Source organism: Polypterus senegalus, chromosome 3 (assembly GCF_016835505.1).
Source record: "Polypterus senegalus isolate Bchr_013 chromosome 3, ASM1683550v1, whole genome shotgun sequence".
NCBI classification, from domain to species: Eukaryota; Metazoa; Chordata; class Cladistia; order Polypteriformes; family Polypteridae; genus Polypterus; species Polypterus senegalus.
The window spans coordinates 125,280,315-125,301,314 of record NC_053156.1 but is presented as its reverse complement, the minus strand read 5'-3'; the positions used below and the strand labels follow the sequence as shown (position 1 = coordinate 125,301,314).

At 36.3% G+C, this 21,000-nt stretch overlaps 1 protein-coding gene across 1 annotated transcript in view; it reads left to right on the top strand.

Moving 5' to 3' along the window:
* Positions 1-17,515, top strand: part of ostm1 (osteoclastogenesis associated transmembrane protein 1) — a 42,594-nt gene extending 25,079 nt beyond the window's left edge. Inside the window, exons 5-6 of the mRNA XM_039747894.1 lie at positions 422-587; positions 17,053-17,515. Coding sequence (XP_039603828.1) covers positions 422-587; positions 17,053-17,108 — 222 coding nt within the window. The 3' untranslated portion in view covers positions 17,109-17,515. The remainder of the gene's footprint in view (positions 1-421; positions 588-17,052) is intronic.
* Positions 17,516-21,000: the final 3,485 nt, after the last annotated feature.

The window sequence follows — 21,000 nt, the reverse complement described above, 5'->3', positions numbered from 1 at the left end:
TCATCTGCAAAGTGATTTTTCTTTTTTTGTCATAACAATTGGCATGTAATTTCTGTTTTCCAAAACCTGTAATCTGTTTTCATGTCTGTGTTTCTGTTTTCCCAGAAAACAAATTAGACGCAGTTCTATTGTATTCGTATTTGTCAGACTTTACTTACTTTGCATCTGCCAAATCTTCAGTTAAGGATGTGAATGCAGTTACATGTTACAGGAGTTAAAGAAAAGAAAAAAAAATTTCTTGGTAACTGTTTTTAATGTGGCTTCCTTAAAATGGTAATTCAAATGTATTAGATTTTAATTTTGCCTAGTGCTTTTTTATAAGCAAGAGCTGTGACTAATTGCTTTCAACATACAACATTAAACTACACTAAATGCTACTGGAAACAGTGATGTCATTACCTGTTGCATTTAATGTTTTCAGATGAATATGACCCGCAAAATGTGGAGCAAGACCTTTAATTGTTCATTCTCTCGACTGGAGGCAGTCCCTGTCATTGCAGTATCCAGCTTCATGCTCTTTCTTCCCATCATCTTCTACTTGAGCAGCTTCCTTCACTCTGAACAAAAGAAACGCAAACTAATACTCCGTGAGTAACCAGCTTACTGCCTCCATGCAAAATCCTGCTAGTTAACATAAAAGTCATTGTACAACTACTTATTCAAAATAAGCCTTCACTTTTCACTGTCATCCTTTGTATTGTCCAAATGAGATTTTCAAATGATTACGAAAATTATTTTATTGTTGTAAACGATTCAAGTAGTTTGAGTAGAGCTGTTGATATGACGTTAACAAAAATTAATGAAATTATCTCATACTGTTGTATTTTCTTCATTTTATCTTGAAATAATGGCTTATGTTTGAATGTTGTCAACAGATTTATCCAATATCTCAGATTCAGGAGCACTATATAAATGTGTTCTTTCCAAATTATTTTTTTAAATCATTTTGTTGCCCATATTTATTGAGCACACTAATAGAATAAAGAAGATGTCTTTTTTGAGCAATGTGGACCTTCATTGTATATGTAGACTGAATGTGGCTGGATGAAGCAAATTGTTTTTTTTTTTTCTTTTATTAGGAAAGTAATTTCAGGTTTTCTCCCCTTTCCTATAGAAAAGTGAAATAAAATACTTTTTGAATTAAACATTACACCTAAAACATGCTAACTGCTAATTATTTAATGTGGCTTAGCTTGTTTTATATTTAACCCCACTTGTGACAAAGCAACCTGGAATAATGCAGATGAATTTTATGTTGATGATTGGTGATCATTTGTTGCACTTTCATAAACTTGTAATCCTTAAGTTCTTGTCCTTCAGGTAGCTTTACTGCAGTGTATGCCGATGTCTTAATGTATCTTTTGTTTTATTCAGTGGCCACCATCCACAGCGCTGTGGATTTTTTGATACCAGGCCGGACAGAAAGCATAAAAAAAACTTTTTTTTTATTTGCATTGTATTGACTATCAGAGTCTGCAGAGTGTTTTATTTTGAAAATTGGACAGATCATTTCTGTAGAACAGCGACTACGATCTGTTGTTTATGCACCTTGACAGCCACTATGGTTAAGGAAGTTGGAGAGGTGGCAGTATTAAGTAATGTTTGGCTGTGCATGCAGATTGATTTGTTTGTGGTGTGCAATGAACCTTTGATCTTTCAATAACTATGACAATTTGTCATTCAAAGATCTCCCCGCCACTTCCGTCTGTGCCTATTTCTCACACTTGTCTCTATCACAGTTTTGATACCTGATAAATTAAGCCCACAAGCTAACCCTACTTAAAACGAGTAAAAAAAACAAACCTCTTTGGAGAGCTTCTTTGAAAAAGGGGAAAGACCCAATGATGAGACAGAAAAGACTCTTAAGATTGGCAACAAAAAGAAAGCTGCATTTAACAGAAAATACCGAAAGTTCTACTTAAATTCCAGGGTTATCACGGCAGGCGATTCACATGCTCCAACCCCACTCTGTATAATATGTGGCAACTAGCTGTCCAGTGAGGCCATGAAGCCTTCAAAACTGCTTCACCACATAGAGACCAAGCACCCTGCATTAAAAGACAAGACGCTTTGTTATGCTTTATTATGTACTCGTGATTGGCAGTCAATGGAAAATTGTCTTACATGAAAGTGGTCTGCTAGTTTTATTGTTCTGTATTTCTGCTTAATTTTTTTTACTTTATTTTTATAATTGCAGCTTATTCTGGCACCTGTAATTTAGTCATAAAACTGGAAATGTACTAAATGCACAGTATGTATCTTACATTTTTAGTGGTTGACCATGACCTGATTCAGTTAAGCATTTTTGCTTTAATTTTTTACTACACTTTTGTTACTTCTAATCATTACATTTTTCTACAGTCACATAATTCCATCGTATTCATACATTAAATTTGCAGAAGGACATATAAAAAGTCTTAATTTTGAAATTTAATTTTACTGACATGCCTGTTTCCAGCATTTAGAGAGCCGAATGAAATTCTTGAAAGCAAATTTTTTTTGGGCTGTTATACAGGTAGTTTTGAGTGCTTAGGTAAAAAAAAATATCTAAGTTATAGCAAGAACAGCTAATTTAACAATCCATATCTTGTCACACTTAAAATCATTTATAAAAATGCTTTTTTGATGGCCATTGCTCAAAGAAGACATTTCAGTGACTTTGATTCTAATGCCAATACAGAGTTTTTAGTGATTTTAAATAACCTTTGAATGATTAATAACCTAGATGCATACTGTATAATGCACTGTTAAAAAAAGTATACAGTTGAGTTGCCTGTGCAATGCTTTAAACGTCTGGCCAAGTGAAACATATAGATTTCAGTTTCTTCAGTGAATTAATACATTGTTTATGTGTAAACAGTTTAAATAAACATGCCACTTTAAAATATACATTTTCAAGTTTGCTCTCTTATGCATATACAGTGGGATGCAAAAGTTTGGGCAACCTTGTTAATAGTCATTATTTTTCTGTATAAATCGTTGGTTGTTACGATAAAAAATGTCAGTTAAATATATCATATAGGAGACGCACACAGTGATATTTGAGAAGTGAAATGAAGTTTATTGGATTTACAGAAAGTGTGCAATAATTGTTCAAACAAAATCAGGCAGGTGCATAAATTTGGGCACCACAAAAAAGAAATGAAATCAATATTTAGTAGATCCGCCTTTTGCAGAAATTACAGCCTCTAAACACTTCCTGTAGGTTCCAATGAGAGTCTGGATTGTGGTTGAAGGTATTTTGGACCATTCCTCTTTACAAAACATCTCTAGTTCATTCAGGTTTGATGGCTTCCGAGCATGGACAGCTCTCTTTAACTCACACCACAGATTTTCAATTATATTCAGGCCTGGGGACTGAGATGACCATTCCAGAACGTTGTACTTGTTCCTGTGCATGAATGCCTTAGTGGATTTTGAGCAGTGTTTCGAGTCATTATCTTGTTGAAAGATCCAGCCCCGGCGCAGCTTCAGCGTTGTCACTGATTCCTGGACATTGGTCTCCAGAATCTGCTGATATTGAGTGGAATCCATGCCCTCAACTTTGACAAGATTCCCAGTCCCTGCACTGGCCACACAGCCCCACAGCATGATGGAACCACCACCATATTTTACTGTAGGTAGCAGGTGTTTTTCTTGGAATGCTGTGTTCTTTTTCCTCCATGCATAACGCCCTTGTTATGCCCAAATAACTCAATTTTAGTTTTATCAGTCCACAGCACCTTATTCCAAAATGAAGCTGGCTTGTCCAAATGTGCTTGAGCATACCTCAAGCGGCGAAAAGGCTTCCTCTGCATCACTGTCGCATACAGCATCTCCTTGTGTAAAGTGTGCTGAATGGTTGAACGATGCACAGTGACTCCATCTGCTGCAAGATGATGTTGTAGGTCTTTGGTGCTGGTCTGTGGGTTGACTCTGACTGTTCTCACCATTTGTCGCTTCTGTCTATCCGAAATCTTTCTTGGTCTGCCACTTCGAGCCTTAACTTGAACTGAGCCTGTGGTCTTCCATTTCCTCAATATGTGCCTAACTGTGGGAAACAGACAGCTTAAATCTCTGGGACAGCTTTCTGTATCCTTCCCCTAAACCATGATGGTGAACAATCTTTGTGTTCAGGTCATTTGAGAGTTGTTTTGTGACCCCCATGTTGCTACTCTTCAGAGAAAATTAAAGGAGGAGGGAAACTTACAATTGACCCCCTTAAATACTCTTTCTCATTATGGGATTCACCTGTGTATGTAGGTCAGGGGTCACTGAGCTTACCAAGCCAATTTGAGTTCCAATAATTAGTTCTAAAAGTTTTGGAATCAATAAAATGACAACGGTGCCCAAATTTATGCACCTGCCTGATTTTGTTTGAACAATTATTGCAGACTTTCTGTAAATCCAATAAACTTCATTTTACTTCTCAAATATCACTGTGTGTGTCTCCTATATGTTATATTTAACTGACATTTTTTATCGTAACAACCAACGATTTATACAGGAAAATAATGACTATTAACAAGGTTGCACAAACTTTTGCATCCCACTGTAATTAAATTCCAAATAGTAAGTAGTGCTAAAAGGTAATGTAACTGAAAAAAAAATGCTGTTTACGTCAACCTACTCCTTGGTGAAAATGAAGGGGCAGTCAACAAGTAAGACTGTAACCTGATACTATCCATGCACCACATGGCAATGTTCCCTAATGATCCTGAAAGCCAGCTATAAACAACAGGGTTTTAAACATGAACATAAGCAAAGAAACTAGAAAGTATTGTCTGGAATTGCATTGCGTATGTTATAGTATGTTATACTTAACAGCTGTGAAACTGTTCTGCTTCGAGTAACTAATGATTTAATTATGGTAGTAGATGCTGGACAAACGAGTATGTTCTGTTAGATTTTAGTGTAGCATTTGATGCTGTCATGCTTAATACACAGAATGTTCACCATTGTGGACATTAGAATATCTCTGTCACTGTCTTCAAGTGGTTTAAATCCTGTCTTACTAAAAGGAAAAATTTTGTTAATCTTGGCAACAGCAAGGCTGGCTCAGAGCTAGTCACACAAGGAGTTCCTCAAGATTCTGTCCTTGGCCCTCTGCTGTTGTGTATCTACATGCTTTCCCTTTGCCATATTGTTTGTGACCAAAATCATGTTAATTGCCACTAAGGCTCAGCTTAAAGAAATTGGCTCTTCTTCAATCACTGTTGTTGATGATGTCATCACACCTCCTTTTTCTGCTGCAAATCTTGGTGCCATTTTTGATTCCTCCCTTTCTTATTGTATCCAAATAGATCACAATAAGAACCCTTCTTACTAACACTTCCTTAACATATCTTGTGTTTGCTCAGTGCTGACCTTATCCATGCTTTTATTCTATCCCTCATCAACTTCTGTAACTCCCTACTGGAAGGTGCTCCTTCTAATATTTTATCATTGCTCCAGTTTGTTCAAAACTCTGCTGTATGAGTCCTTACACAGACCCACAACACCGCCTTCACTGACTCCTTGTGTCATACAGGATTGAATATAAAATTCTCTTAATAACCTACAAAGCCATAAGTAGCCTTGCCCTGAAGTACATAATTAACCTCCTCTATCACTATGCTTCCCTCCACTCACTAAGGTCCACCAATTCTGGCAATTTCATTGTGTCCAAAACTAAACTGTGCTCTATAGGTCACAGAGCCTTCAGCTCCACTGCACCCATACTTTAGGATGATCTCACTAATTTAATGAGATCAGCTGACTCAATTCATTCTTTCAAAAAACAACTAAAAACTTACTTGTTCAGGAAGGCATTCAACTTACCCTGACATGCTGACCCTTCTTTCAGCTTACCCTTTTTTTCCCAATGCTCAGGATGATTTGTGTCTATATTATGACTGCATTTAATGACTGTTTTTATTATTAATTAATCTAGCAATTTTTTCAATTAGTCGACTAATCTAGTGACTAACTTAACAATCAATATATTATTTTTGGATTACTTCATTAAATATATAGTAATTATATATAAAAAAGCAAACGTCAAACACTTTTGACATTAGATTGTCATAACTGTGTTGTGTAAAAGTGCAAAAAGGTATGCTGAATCAAAATCTTTTCATATAAATCAAAGTAAAGCCAATTAAGGAATAAAGGTTTGATAACAAATGTAGAGCAGATTGAATAAGATATAACAAATCAGATATGCTTAGCAGCAAAACATAAGTGCAGAAACGCAAGTTCAACTAACAATGGTGTTTATTTGAATCTGAATTTAATAACACAAAAATGTGATCTGTTTTACAGTCCAACAGTGCAAAGGATGGTTTAGTTAACACTTAAACACATCCAAATATCAATGCAAGTAATACTTAGTATTATATAACAAACTAGGACAGTCTGAATTAGATCAACGTACAAACGGAGTCTGTTTTCTGTGTCTGCATGTGACACAAAGCTATCCTGAGCCATGGAGACCACAGGGGCGAAGTTATGCATTACAGTGGGGAAATGTAAGCATGTTCTGTAGTCATACTGTAACAAAAACTGGATTTCCAATTTGAATCTTGTGACTGCACACTGGCGGAGTGACTGTGTCATACTTGCCTGAAGAAGGTTGGATCTCTTTTTCCTTTTGCTTGAAATGCAAGAGCTTGTACTTTATCTCACACTTTTAGGCAGGGGTGTCACGAAAAACAGAAATTCAGTACTAATTCGGTACTAAAGTTATGAAAACTTAACAGCACCAGGTTTTTTTTTATTTTTATTTTTATATAAACAGTATCAGAACCAAGAAAGGTGATACTACACTCATGTGTGACTGCAAGTAGACAAATTACTCCTGGAGGCACAATAACACATGATGAAAAACTAAATAAAAATTACTTTATAAAAATGTCTCAGTGTTGATGATTAAAAAAATATAGTAGAGGAGTGTGCAACTGCAGCAATCGTACTTGTTTTTTAAAACAAAAAAATGCACATATTGGCTCAAATTATTGCCACTTTTTTCCTGTTATGATATTAATTCAGAAACAGATTTCTGCATGTCATGAGAGTGAAATAATGAAAATGACACTGATCAATTGAGGTGTAATTATTTAACTTTTATTGTCAAACATTTGTAAGAGAGCAAATAACAGTTGTAGCAAGAAACATCAACGCAAGTTTCAGCTGAAGTGGCTATTTGTCTTGCCTGTACTAGCAATGACGTGAGTTGCTGCATTAGTTAATATCAAAATTATAGTCATTACAGTCAACTTGTGGTTGAGCAAATGCTGGCGAGACTGGTTGCTGCTGCACGCCGGTAACTTTTTAACTTTTTTACAATTTATGATTTAATGGACTGACCAACTGTTTTCAGGCTTATTCTTTAAGCATTATTTTTCAGTTATTTCTAGCTTGACTGGTGACTTCGTTGACACTTCTTTGCAGTTGTGCATGGAGTAATTTCAGCCCAACCCTGTTTTGAGACTGACCTGGTTTTTTTAATCTGTACGTCTGGGTTGCCTGTGTCCTCGCCTGCAGTGTAGACTGGTGGGATATTTGTTTGGTTCATGTTTGTTTGGTCTGTCCTGTTGCTCGCTATCCAGTCTGCAATGGGCCTGTAACAGTACTCCTCTCCAGTGAACAACTTTGCTGCTTTTCTTACACACCGACCTACTGTCTCACCAAACAAAATTTTGCTGGGGGTTTTTAATATACACATCAATAATATTAATGTCCCTCTTACTAGAGACTTTACATCTTGCCTTGACAGTTTTGGATTTCAGCAGCATACTGATGTTCCTACTTATTCTAAAGGACATATCTTGGACTTGATCTGCTGCTCTGGAGTTTCCCCCTTGACTGTACAGCAGATGAACTCCCCATAACTGATCATTTTCTCCTCTCATTCAATGTTAAACTTACTCTTTCAATTACTAAGTTTCCCTGTCTTGTGTAAATTAATAATATTAATATTAATTTGAATTTTCTTTCATCTAGTTTTGATTCCCTCATGGACATTCATAATCTGTCCACTTCTGAAGAACTGGTCTCACACTGTAACACTGGACTCTATGGTATTTTTAACTCCCTTGCTCTGTCTGCCTCTTTGTTTATGCCTGAACTTAGGCTTTTGAAAGCCAAATGTTGGCAACTTGAGTGTTGGTATAAAAAAAAAACTGGACCCTTTGTTCACAAGGAGATGCATAAAATCACATAGTATATTACAATGTTTATATTGCTCAAATCAAACCTAACTATTACACTCGCATAATTTCTTCCAATAAAGGTAGCACCAAGTCACTGTTTTCACTGATTAGTAATATGACACAACCCCCAGACTTTTTACCACCTCACCTTTATTTGGCTGTTTTTCGTAATTGCCTTATGTCTTTTTTTTAATTAAAAAAGCCAAAGGATACACCTGTATCTCAGTTCAGATTTCTCCAGTACTTCATTTGAATTTCGTCCACTTACTCACTCATTTTCCTCCTTGAAACTTCCTTCTTTTTCAAAAATCTCAGATCTTATCTGTAAGTCTAAGCCATCCACTTGTCCGTTGGATCCCCTTCCCACAGTTCTAGTTAAAGCTTGCCTCCTTTCTCTGGCCTCCCTTATATCTGCTATAATTCACTCCTCTCGTAATACTAGAACTGTTCCTTCATCTTTCAAAACGGCTGCAATAACCCCAATACTGAAAAAGCCTGGTGGTGATCCTATTGATTTCAGTAATTTTTGTTCTATTTCTAACCTATCCTTCATCTCCAAAATTCTCGAAAAAGTAGTAGCTATTCAACTTCTTTCTCATTTATCTCATAATAATCTGTATGAACAGTTCCAGTCTGGGTTTTCACCCCCTCCATAGTACAGAAACAGCATTTATCAAAATTACTAATGACCTCCTTATAGCAGCTGGTTCTGGTTTAATCACTATTCTCATTCTTCTTGATCTGAGTGCGGCCTTGGACACCATTTGTCACACCACTCTTCTCAATAGATTATCTTCGATTGGCATTAAACGTACTCCACTAGATTGGTTCAGATTCCATTTCTTAGGCCACACTTTGTTCAGCTTAAAACTTTTATATCCCAGCCCTCTGCTGTTACTTCAGGTGTGCCCCAGGGCTCTGTCCTGGGCCCCTCCTCTTTATTATTTACCTCCTTCTCTTCGGCAATATCTTTCGGAAATATAACATTAATTTTCACTGTTCCAATGATGACACTCGGCTCTACCTCACTAGCAAACTTACTTTTTCCTTCCCGCCCTCCCCGCTTATTGACTGCTTAACAGAAATTAAATTCTGATTTTCTTCACATTTTCTTAAATTAAACAGTGATAAAACTGAGGTTCTCTTCATTGGTACATAATCAACATTATCCAAAACTGATAATTTTTCATTTTTTATTGTTAATTCTTCTGTTTAGCACTTTGAGCTACTGTTTGTATGAAAATGTGCTATATAAATAAATGTTGTTGTTGTTGTTGTTTCTCCTTCACCACAGGTTAAGAGTCTGGGTGTTATCCTTGACAGTACTCTGTCTTTTCAGTCCCACATCAATAACATCTCCCGGTCTGCATATTTCCACCAGCATTTCATTAATCATATCCATCCCTCCCCCACTCCCCACACCACTGCTATCCATGTTCATAGTCTTGTCAATTTCTCGCCTGGATTATTACAATTCCCTCATTTTTGGTCTTACCTTCACATCCGTCTATAAGCTTCAACTGGTCCAGAATTCTGCTTCCCGTATTATTACTAGAACCCCCTCTATTCACAATATCACTCCTGTCTTGCAGCAGCTTCACTGGTTTCTAGTTAAATTGTAACAGGAGAATTTTGAAATCAAAGCAGAACTTAAGGCTATCCACAACCCTGCCCCTCCATATCTGTCTGACCTCCTCCATGTTGCCACTCCCTCCCGTACCCTTAGATCCTCTTCTTCCATCCACATGACTGCCCCCTTCGTCTGTCTTACCACCATTGGGAGCAGAGCATTCAGTTGCTGTGCTCCCCTGCTCTGGAACTCGCTACATTCCGAGCTTAGAAATATTGAATCATTTTCACTTTTCAAATCTAAAAGTTAAAACTTGTCTGTTTAAGACTGCTTTCTCTCTTTGATTACAATTGCTCTGTCTGATTTGTATTTTTAGTTTTTGTTTATAATGTGACTTTTATCTATTGTTCAGTGTCCTTGAGTGTTTAGAAAGGCACCTATGAGTAAATAAAATATCATTATTATTATTAAAGTAAAATTTATTTAGTGTGTGCTTCGAATGACATGTCAATCATGGAGAATCCACTGCATCCACTGAACAGTGTCATCTCCAGGCAGAAGAGCAGCTTCGGCATCAGACTGCTGTCACTGTCCTGCTACACTGACAGACTGAGGAGATCATTCCTCCCCCACAATATACGACTGTTCAATTCAGTAAGCGTTAACATTATACAAAGTTATTGTCTGTTTTACCTGCATTTTTATCACTCTTTTTAATGTTGTTTTTTATCAGTATGCTGCTGCTGGAGTATGTGAATTTCCCCTTGGGATTAATAAAGTACCTACCTACCTACCTACCTACCTACCAACCAACCAACCACTGTGTTAAGAGAGACTCCTAATCACCAAAACACGCAGTTAGCAAAGCAAGCAAAACGGCATACTTCTTTGCTAAATACAAATTTTCAAACACTGAATTTATGGCGTTCTCTTGGCTTTTGAAGGCAAACAACAAATCATTAGTATTAGTAAGTGAAAGCATGTGTCAGATATTTGAATGGTACTTTAAAGAATGTAATGCTGTCACAGGAAGATTTAAAATTGGGAGAAATGTTTATATATAATAAAAAAAACAACAACAACAGATTTGGAATATTAAAACAACATGAGTTTCTGTGATTTTAATTAATGTGACACTAGTGAAATCTACCAAAGATTATAAACTCTCCATTTGTTACACTGGAGGAATCTCGTCCTCTGTGACACATTAAGAATCCATGCCCTGCATTGTATTTTGATATTTAGGAATGCTAACACTTATTTTATTTAAATTACATTTGAAAAACTACTTGATTGATATAGCTGCCGCACAGAACACTTTAAATTTGATATTCCAGCTCTCTGCCCATTTAGAATTCTTAAATTTTATACTTTATATCATTTTCACAATGAAATGTGTTAATACTGTTAATGATTTATCTGTAAAATGTAACATACATGCTTTTATTTAAATGAAGTTAATAATTACACGTGTGGGGGTGGCACAGTAAAGGAGCGGTAGCACTGCTTCGCAGGGAGTCTCGTCCCTGGTGTTCCCAGCCTGGAGTTTCCATGTTTTCCTGGTGGGTTTCCACAATGTGCTCCGGTTTCCTTCCGTGGACATGCAGGTTTGGGGCTTTGGTGATGCTAAAGTGACTCTAGTGTGTGTATGTGCTTGTATGCACCTTGCAATGAGCTGATGCCTTTTCCAGGGATTGTTTGTTTTTGCCACGCACCCGATGCTTGCTGGAATGGGTGTGTCCCTGAATTGATGGATGTAATCATTAAGCATCCATTCTTTTCAGAGATATTGTGACAAAGGTGTCCTTGGGATTTAATGGATGTTTTGGGATATTCATAACACAGCAAAGCCAACCGTTGTTTTCTCACCATGATGGTATCATGCACTGCCACCCGGTGGAATCCTCCATATTTACATAAAGTACATGCGCAAGTATAAACCATACACTGCTTGCATAGCAGTATCGTCCACAGCTGCATGCATCTCGTTGCATGCAGTATAAACCCGGCCTATTTATGCCTCTGTGGCAATTCTTGTCCAGGCATCTGTGGCGAATGTGATTTTTGAATTCGATTCCATGCTTTTGAATGCTGCGTTCATACTCAGTAGAGTATCCGTATATTTTTTTTCCATCAAATTTGTAAAATAGTGCCCTAAGAGTATTGTGTTCCCTAGGTGAAATTTGCTGATCATCAAATGGAAACCCTCACCCTTCACAGTAGCAAGGGGCTCTTTTCCTTATTTATGAAGGATGCTGTTTTCGAGAAATCCGCAGCCATCTGTGGTATGCACATAGTATTTCTTCTTTGGAAAAAATCAACTGTACTGCTTTGCCTTGTCACTTAAAAATAATATACTATATTAGTGGCATATTTTACAGTTTCTATGCCACTTCTCTGTCACTGGAGTCATAGAATATATATACTGTATGTATATGATTATATATTAATAGTTGCTAACTAACATTAAGTAAGGGAATAATGTATTATAAAACTTACAATAATCAGTCACTGAATAAAACATCCATTGATTAATTTTTAATTATTTTTGGCTAATTACAAACTTTCTCCAAAAAATAAATTGTCCTGTTACTTGGCACTAGCCTAACTACTGCATTGTTGACTGGATGACCAGTTCTTTATTATGTCCAATGTTGAGGAATATAACAAACTGTAGGATGCAGCGAGACACCAATCAGAACTGACAAAAGTAACTAGAGCTTACAGCACTGAATTGGTGTCTGCTTTAAAAAAAAAATAAAAAATCTCCAGAATGGTTCCATCTTAGATGTTCCTTTATTGCTGTTGTGCTGCTATGATATGCCATTTCATATTTACAAAGTGTACACAAACACCATATTATTTGGCTTTTGTATAGTAGTATTCCTATACTTTAGAAGTCCAGTGTCTTTTACACAGAAGGCCTGCAGAAGAACTAGGTGCTGCCATCTTGCCCACTTGAAAGATGGTGAAAATGTGATTTACATTTACATACTTGCCCATGTTGATTATGTTGCTGCTCTGTGACAGCACTAGTCTATATCACAAATGATGATGTTTGTTTTGATGATATCTAAGATTTTTTTATTTTTATTCTGGTTTGTTGTCTCTTATTGTATTCCTGTTTATTCTATTTTTCAAAGCTTTGTATTTATCCATCCATCCATCCATTTTCTAACCCGCTGAATCCGAATACAGGGTCACGGGGGTCTGCTGGAGACAATCCCAGCCAACACAGGGCACAAGGCAGGAACCAATCCAGGGCAGGGTGCCAACCCACCGCAAGCTTTGTATTTATCTTTACTTAATGTTTCATGTAGATGTTTTTGGATGAAATGTTTTATATACCCTATTGTTCATTCTGAGTTTCTGTGTAGCGCTTTGAGCATGCCGTACGTTCTATGTAAATGTATCTTAATTATTAAGAGCAAGTGCCTAATTGATAGAGGCTGTCTGTGGAGCTCAATTAAAGGAAAAAAAATATGACTAATTTTAAAAAGTCATAAACTGCATTGACAAATATGTTTTAAAAGAGACTGAGAAACTGTGACATGGTGGAATCCTATGGAGGTAAAACAAGAAGCTAAGTTGTTCTGCTCCAACAGTTAGACACTGCTACAATGCGAGTGAAAGACATTTTGCAAAACTTTCAAAAAGTAAATTGATTTATAACTAGAGCAAAAAGGGATTTGTCATGTATTTTATGGACATATCTGCTTTTTTTTTTTTTCTTCAATCCTAGTGTTGTGGTGGCACAGCATGTTTTTCTTAAGCTAAAATGAAAATATTTGTTACATTATATTTTTTAAAATGTGCACTAAACACAATGACACCATTTTGAACAGCTAATAATTTTAAAAAGTGCCATGATTTGATATACAGGAATTTCTGGAAAGTACAATGTGTGTAAGATATGTTTTGTCATTGGTTTTCATTTGTTGGGAGCTATGGCCTAAGCTTATTGAAGTAATGGTTTGGTTGTGATGACACAGACCCTAAGCAAGTATTATTGTTGTTTATTTATTTGTCAAAAAGGGTGAAATGTGATTTTGCTGTACAGTGATCTCTCGCTATATCGCGCGTCGACCTTCGCGGCTTCACTCTATCACGGATTTTAAATGTAAGCATATCTAAATATATATCACGGATTTTTCGCGGATTTCTGCGGACAATGGGTCTTTTCATTTATGGTACATGCTTTCTCAGTTTGTTTGCCCAGTTGATTTCATACAAGGGACGCTATTGGCGGATGGCTTAGAAGCTACCCAATCAGAGCACGTATTGCGTATTAAATAAAACTCCTCAGTGATATGCAATGTGCTTCCCAAGCGGTGCTTGATTGCTTTTCTCTGTCTCTCACTCTCTCTCTGACGTTCTCTGCGCCTGACGGAGGAGGTGTGAGCAGAGGGGCTGTTTGCACAGAGGCTGTTTGCCTAGAAGATACGGACGCTACTCTAAAAATGCTGAAAGACTACCTTTACATTGCTCCCTTCTGTTGCGGCTGCTTTATCGCGGTGTGCATACTTAAAAGCCCAACAGCTCGTATTGATTTTTTGATTGTTTGCTTTTCTGTCTCTCTCTCTCTCTCTCTCTCTCTGACATTGTCTGCTCCTGACGGCACTCCTTTGAAGAGAAGATATGTTTGCATTCTTTTAATTGTGAGAAAGAACTGTCATCTCTGTCTTGTCATGGAGTACAGTAGTTTAAACCTTTGACTAAAGGGTGTTATTTCATGTCTAGAGGGCTCTAATAATGTTAACAGTGTGGGAGAGTTTATAAGGGCTTAAAATATATAAAAATAACCATACAAACATATGGTTTCTACTTGGCGGATTTTCACTTATCGCTTCTGGGATGCAACCCCTGCAATCGAGGAGGGATTACTGTAGTCCTATTTCAGCACAAATCACTGTCATGGTTCTGACTTTATTTTTATGTTATATACAGTATATTAAACAACTCTTTGTAATAAATATTCCTTATATAAAGTTTATATGAAATATTCTTTTCTATGAAGTTTTCACTGCCTTGGAATTTTATATTTTTATTATACAACACTGAATCACAGTAGATTTAGGGTGTACTCACATTGGCAATTTGTTCCGTGCCTGTGCACGTTTGTCCACATGTAACCCCAGTCACACGCGTGCACTTGGAATGCAGGCAAAGGGCTTAATCAAGGGCAGAAAACGAGGTCAGGAATTATTGCAGTGCACAAACCTTTCTTCTCCCTTTTCTGTAGATCACCTGAACAGAAACTCGCATAAAGCTCCTAAGGTTCCTGCACTTTCTTCCTAGCAACCCCTCCTTCTGACCTCAGTTCAGTTTGAACCCTCATGGACCCGCCTCTTCCTCCCCTGCAACTATAAAAGCCCAGCACCTTCCTTTCCTATCCTGTCCCTATTGGGACGCTGACTCAGACAGTTCTCCGGAGCTAATTGTTATTTGTTTTTTGTTTGCAGTGTGTACAATATACAGGGTGGAACCCCAACTCTTTTCCTATCTTTTCTTTTGCCCCTCCCCCAGAGTCAGGTTCATTTGACTAGTGTGATCACTCTGTGCCGCGCCAACCGTACAGTGCCCTGTCCTGGCCCACTTGGAAGAGGCGAGCCCAGTTCAGTAGCATTAGGGAAAAGCATGCCTGAGCATGGAAAACAGACATGATGTCATTGATGCGACAAGTCAGGCAGTGCAATTCTTATTTCGTTCAATACCATTTCAGTTAAAAACAGGTTTTTATTTTTGCCTTACACATGAGCGTGAATTATAGTTGGAAAGAGAAGCTGCAAATTCCTGCCTTAACATCATTTGTCGCTGTAAAAATCATGTCGTACGTTCAACTCTATTAACGGCAAGACGCTGCACTGCACACTTAACAAATCTGTTCGAGGGCAGAGCATTATCCCGCTCTACACAACTCCAAACCACCGCAAAATAAGTAAAATTATTTTGATATACATGCCGTCACTCATGTTGGATTGGGTTTTGGCTTAACTCGACGTCACATGGTCTTGACAAAAGCGTGACTGGGCCCAGAGCATTATGCACAGTATGAGTGCAGGCAAGCCTGTAGTAGGGAGGGGGTGGACAATTGTGCTTGGGCACAGTATGTAACAAACTTGCCTAGTGTGAGTACACCCTTAATCTACACCAATTGGATCTTCCTCATACAATTGCATTTATAGCACAACCAATGTAAAACCCCTTGATTTCAGGTAGATGATCTCCAGTTAACTAATTAAGTGATGGCTTAAACCAGTTGGCTGCAACAGTAATTATATTGGCATGTCATAATAAAGGAGGTAAATACTTATGCAATCAGCTTTTTTGTGTTTTTATATTTTGATATATTTTAGACTATTTCACAGGGTTCTGTTTTAATTTTGAAATTTTTCTGTGAAGTGTTTGAAAAGTCGCAATAAATCCATTGAGATTCAATGTTGTTTAACAGTAAAACTTCCAAGTGGGTGAACATTTTACAGGCATTGTGTATTTGCGTATATACACAAACATTGTGTAATCCATTTTCAGCACTCACTTTCCATGCAAGGAATAAAATCTTTGTTTATGCATTTTTGAGCAACTGCCAAAAATTGTATTAATTAATGCTCGGTTTGTTTATTTATGTATTTATTTATTTATGTTTTTTAAATACTTATTTTGCCATTATGGTATATATTTTGAAGACACATGCGTGTTTTGAAATGCTATGCAGCAGAGTGAGACAGTGATTATTAATACTATTATTCCAGAGTTCTATGTACAGATCTAGCCCAGGCACTGTCTGTGTGAAGCTTGTACAGTTCTTGTCCTTATCACTGTGGAGGTTTTTACTTCTACATGCATATTTATATGCAAGCTGCATGTTGGCCCATTGTGAATGTTTGAGTGTACCCTGTGATCGACAAATGCCACCTCCATGATCATTTTCTGTCTCCAGGCCCCAGCATTGCTGAATTAGAATAAGCCGAATTAAGAATGTTATTATGCAATACACTTAGGATATTATTTGTCATTGTTCCTGTGATACATTAGAGCTACGTAGCTTTAATTATTGATGATGGATTGTAAAATCATCGCAATTAGTCATTTATACGTTTATTTGTACATTTATGTTTTTTAATTAATTAGAGTTTGGGTTTAAAATAAAAGGAACTTGCATACAGTTTGTAATATTAAAAAACAATCCTGTTGAACTGTCTTTAGTGTATTTTATTGTCTAATATAGTCTAACATTTTTAAACCATTTTATATATACTGTATACACACACAGTTTTTAACAGTCATGTTCTCATTCTTCTCTCCTTTTAGCTAAACGTGCTGCATCGAGTAGTAATCTGATGAATATTCAAGAAAAGAACAGCTGAGCACAATCTAAATTGATGGACAAGACAAGCTAAACTATATGAAGCATATTTGAAGGGGTTGCTTATGGAAGAAACAGGTTTTTGGCTTCCTAGTCTGTGATGAGCTGAGAAAGCAGTAAACTGGGCTAGATGGGAGCTAAATGAAATGCCTTATTATGTACCGAACAAGCTGAAAATTGATTCTGTAATGATGAGAAAGCAAGAAACATGAGCCCATTCATGTTATATTTTTTATTGATTTATATTAGCAATTTTTTGGTTTGGTTTTATCCCGTAAAATTAAGTGATCTTGGCAAAGTAAAGAAAGTGTGAAGTGTGTAAGAAGTAATGGGTCTTGGAAGACTAAAACACACAACTTATTCTTAAATATTATGAAATGATACCAATAAAATCTTCTTTAAAATGTATTTTTCAGTTCTTTATTAATCAAGTTATTTTCCAGTTCTGGAAACTACAATTCTGTGTCAACTTTATTTTTTTTTAAAGATTGTTTATTTAAATCATTACATATGTATACAGATATTAAAAAACTTAGTTATTACTTCACTTGTTTTTACTTATATATTGCTGTTCAATATTTAAATGAAAGTTAGTAGATTTTAATGTTTAAGTTGGTGTTAAAGGTGCATTGCAATAAGTGTCACCTTTGTAATGTTTTCTTATGTAAGTACACACATTTGTTTTATGGTCTCTGTAGTTTTTTTTCTTTCTCCTTGAGCATGGAAAAGGCACTATATATAAATGTATTATTATTAGTTTATCCAGAATGATTGATCAAACATTAAGTAATAGCATAATTTACATCCCCACCCCTTCTTGAAAGTTATGAGACTGCATAGCTTAATATCTATGAGTAACAACTACATACTGTATTAAGTTTCTAAATGGTTAACAGAGGCTAAGCATGCTCACATAAGGAGACCTTTAATAAATTCCTACCAAATTCTAAACAAGCTTTGGTCAGTTCTTGAGATGAAAATCTTAAATTTGTTTAAAATTCAAAGAGAATAGGACATCCTTTATCCCACTTTGTTATAGAGGTTGGATTAGTAAATTTACAAATAAATATGATAAGTTGGTGAGCAAGAAATGTAATATAAAATGTGTCAAGAGATGTTACACAATATTATCCCATCTGGAAATTCTGCAAATATGGCTGTAAAAGGATCAGGAGTAATAGTGTTTCCTACTGTGTCTGACAGATAGGCAAAAGATTTTTTCCTCACTATGGTCATAGTATGGGACAATCCCAAATCATATATGTGGTGTTTAAAATATTCTACTCCAAGAATTGCTTGTGTTTTTCATATGTTGTTTGTAGCATTTAAGACAAAATAATTGCTCCTCATTAACAGATTTTATTGATTATTAATCCTTTTAAATTTTTTTGTTGGCTTTGCAGTTTTTATAATGTGGTACAGTATTCTCAGGTGATGTGCAGTATTGGTGCAGTTTTTATTTTTTTTAAACTGATGCAGGTTTAAATATTTTTGTTTATTGTTTGAAGAGTGCTCTGCAATCTTTGAATCCTGTAACATTTATAACATCACTAGAAATTTGGGTTTATTTATAACTGTTAAAACAGTTAATAAGTCTACTGTGAAAATGGTTTAGTGGAGCTTATTTAATTTTTACATCTCTGATATATGCACCTTTCAGTTTCATTATGGAAGTTTCTTGGTCAGACAAAGCTGCTGACCAACTCTTTTTTCAAGGTGTAAAAAGTCTACTGTGGTCTGTAGCTTCTATAATGCTTGCTATTTATGAATATAGAAAGAATAAGAAAAGTGTTGCCCATTTTTATTTTTAATATTTTACATCATTAGATTCCCTGAGAAACATTGTAATTTCAATTATATAGCCAGCGAGGCTCTGATATCCTAGAACAGGTACAATTACATTTTTCCTTTTATGAATAAATAATATGAATGTTAATTTATCCAGTGATTATTTAGGATGTTTACAAGCACATTTATAAGGTAGCACCCTGGTAAGCCTCTAACTAGCATTTACTATTTTGTTGAATGATATCAGTTGATTTGAAACTGATAACCACTTTGCTTGAATTAGAAGCAGTTGAGATATGACACCATAGGTTCACTGTTTAATATAGACAGTTTTTTCCTTAATATATTCTTAATGTTATTTTGTATGTTTTTTTTTCCCCTTCTATCAATACCGGAGAGTGATGTCTACAATAAAATATTTTATATTTTATGTATATTTGTTTGTCTTCTTGTCTTTCTAATGTTATTCTGAATGTGTGAACAGATTAGACCAGGCATGTCAAACTCGCTACCATTGGTGGGCCGCTTCGACTGCCATATGTGCGTCAGCGGGCCGCACTGTAATAAATACTATTATACAAAGTTACTGTAGCTTTCTTTCCAATACTGAAAACTTTAAAAAATGTAACACTTAAAGTTTAAAGAAAATAAATTTATTTCCATACAATCTCTGCACAACAGCATACAATTAGAGTCTTAGCCTCTTAGCTAAGTCCTTATATTATTATATTATATTCATTATATTATATTCATTGCTTATATAGGAGTCTTACAGTGTGAGATTTGGCATCTCTTGTTATTAACCAGTTCGTCAATATCAGGCTTGAAATCTTGTGCAGCTGCAACTTTTATGAGGGATGAAAGGTGCTCGACAGTAAGTCTTGAGCGATGTGGGGTTTTGGTAGCTTTCATTAACGAAAATAGTTGCTCACAAAGGTAAGTGCTTCCGAACATAGACAGTACTCTCGATGCCAACTTATGGATCTGCACATACGAGGGTGGCAGGTAAGTATACAAGCCTGGCACTCCAACTTTGTTATATTTTGCCATCAGAATAGAATCTGACTGCAGTTATAATAATAATAATAATAGATTTTATTTATATCGCGCTTTAAATTTAACAATCTCAAAGTGCTACAAAATAAGAATAAAATTAACAAACAAAAAAATCTATAGAAATAATTTAACAAAAAGCTTTTCTAAAAAGATACGTTTTAGGTTTCGTTTGAAGGCATCGATCGACTGTGGGGCTCTCAAGTAGTTGGGGAGGGAATTCCACAGCCTCGGCGCCACCGAAGAAAAGGCTCTATCACCCATACTGCTAAGTTTAGTTCTGGGAACTTGAAGAGTGTTGGTATGCACAGAGCGGAGGGTGCGTGAGGAAGTATGAGGGATAAGGAGTTCCTGTAAATACAGGGGAGCAGATCCATAAATGCACTGATGGGTAAGGAGGGAAACCTTGTACTCAATTCTAAGTGGTACAGGGAGCCAGTGAAGGGTTTTCAAGATAGGAGTGATGTGGTTATGCTTTTTCACCCTCATCAGGATCCTGGCAGCTGTTCTGAATGTACTGGAGTCTCTGGATACTCTTGCCAGGAATCCCAATGAGGAGCGCATTACAGTAATCCAGCCTGGACGAGACAAAGGCATGGACAAGCCTCTCTGCATCTGCCAGGGTAATTGTTGGACGGAGTTTAGCAATGTTCCTGAGATGGTGAAAAGATGACTTACAGAGATGTTTAATGTGGGTGTCAAAAGTTAGTTGAGAATCCATTTTAACACCCAAGTTTGTAACAAATGTAGAAAGAGGTATTTTTTTTCCAGAAAAAGTGATACTGGTGATGGTAGTGGAGCAAGCGGTATGGTGTGCCAACTAAAATGGCTTCTGTTTTAGATCTGTTTAGCTGAAGGAAGTTGAGCCTCATCCATGCCTCTATTTCCTCCAAACAAATAGTCAGTTCAATCAATTCCATTTGGATATTCTCAAGCGCATTCTCAGCGTTGTAAGAGTATGGTGACGTAAACAGCACAAAGTCCTGGTTCGTGTGAACTGAAATCGTGAAAACGCTCACTGAATTCATTGTTCAGTAATACATGTTGGAAAA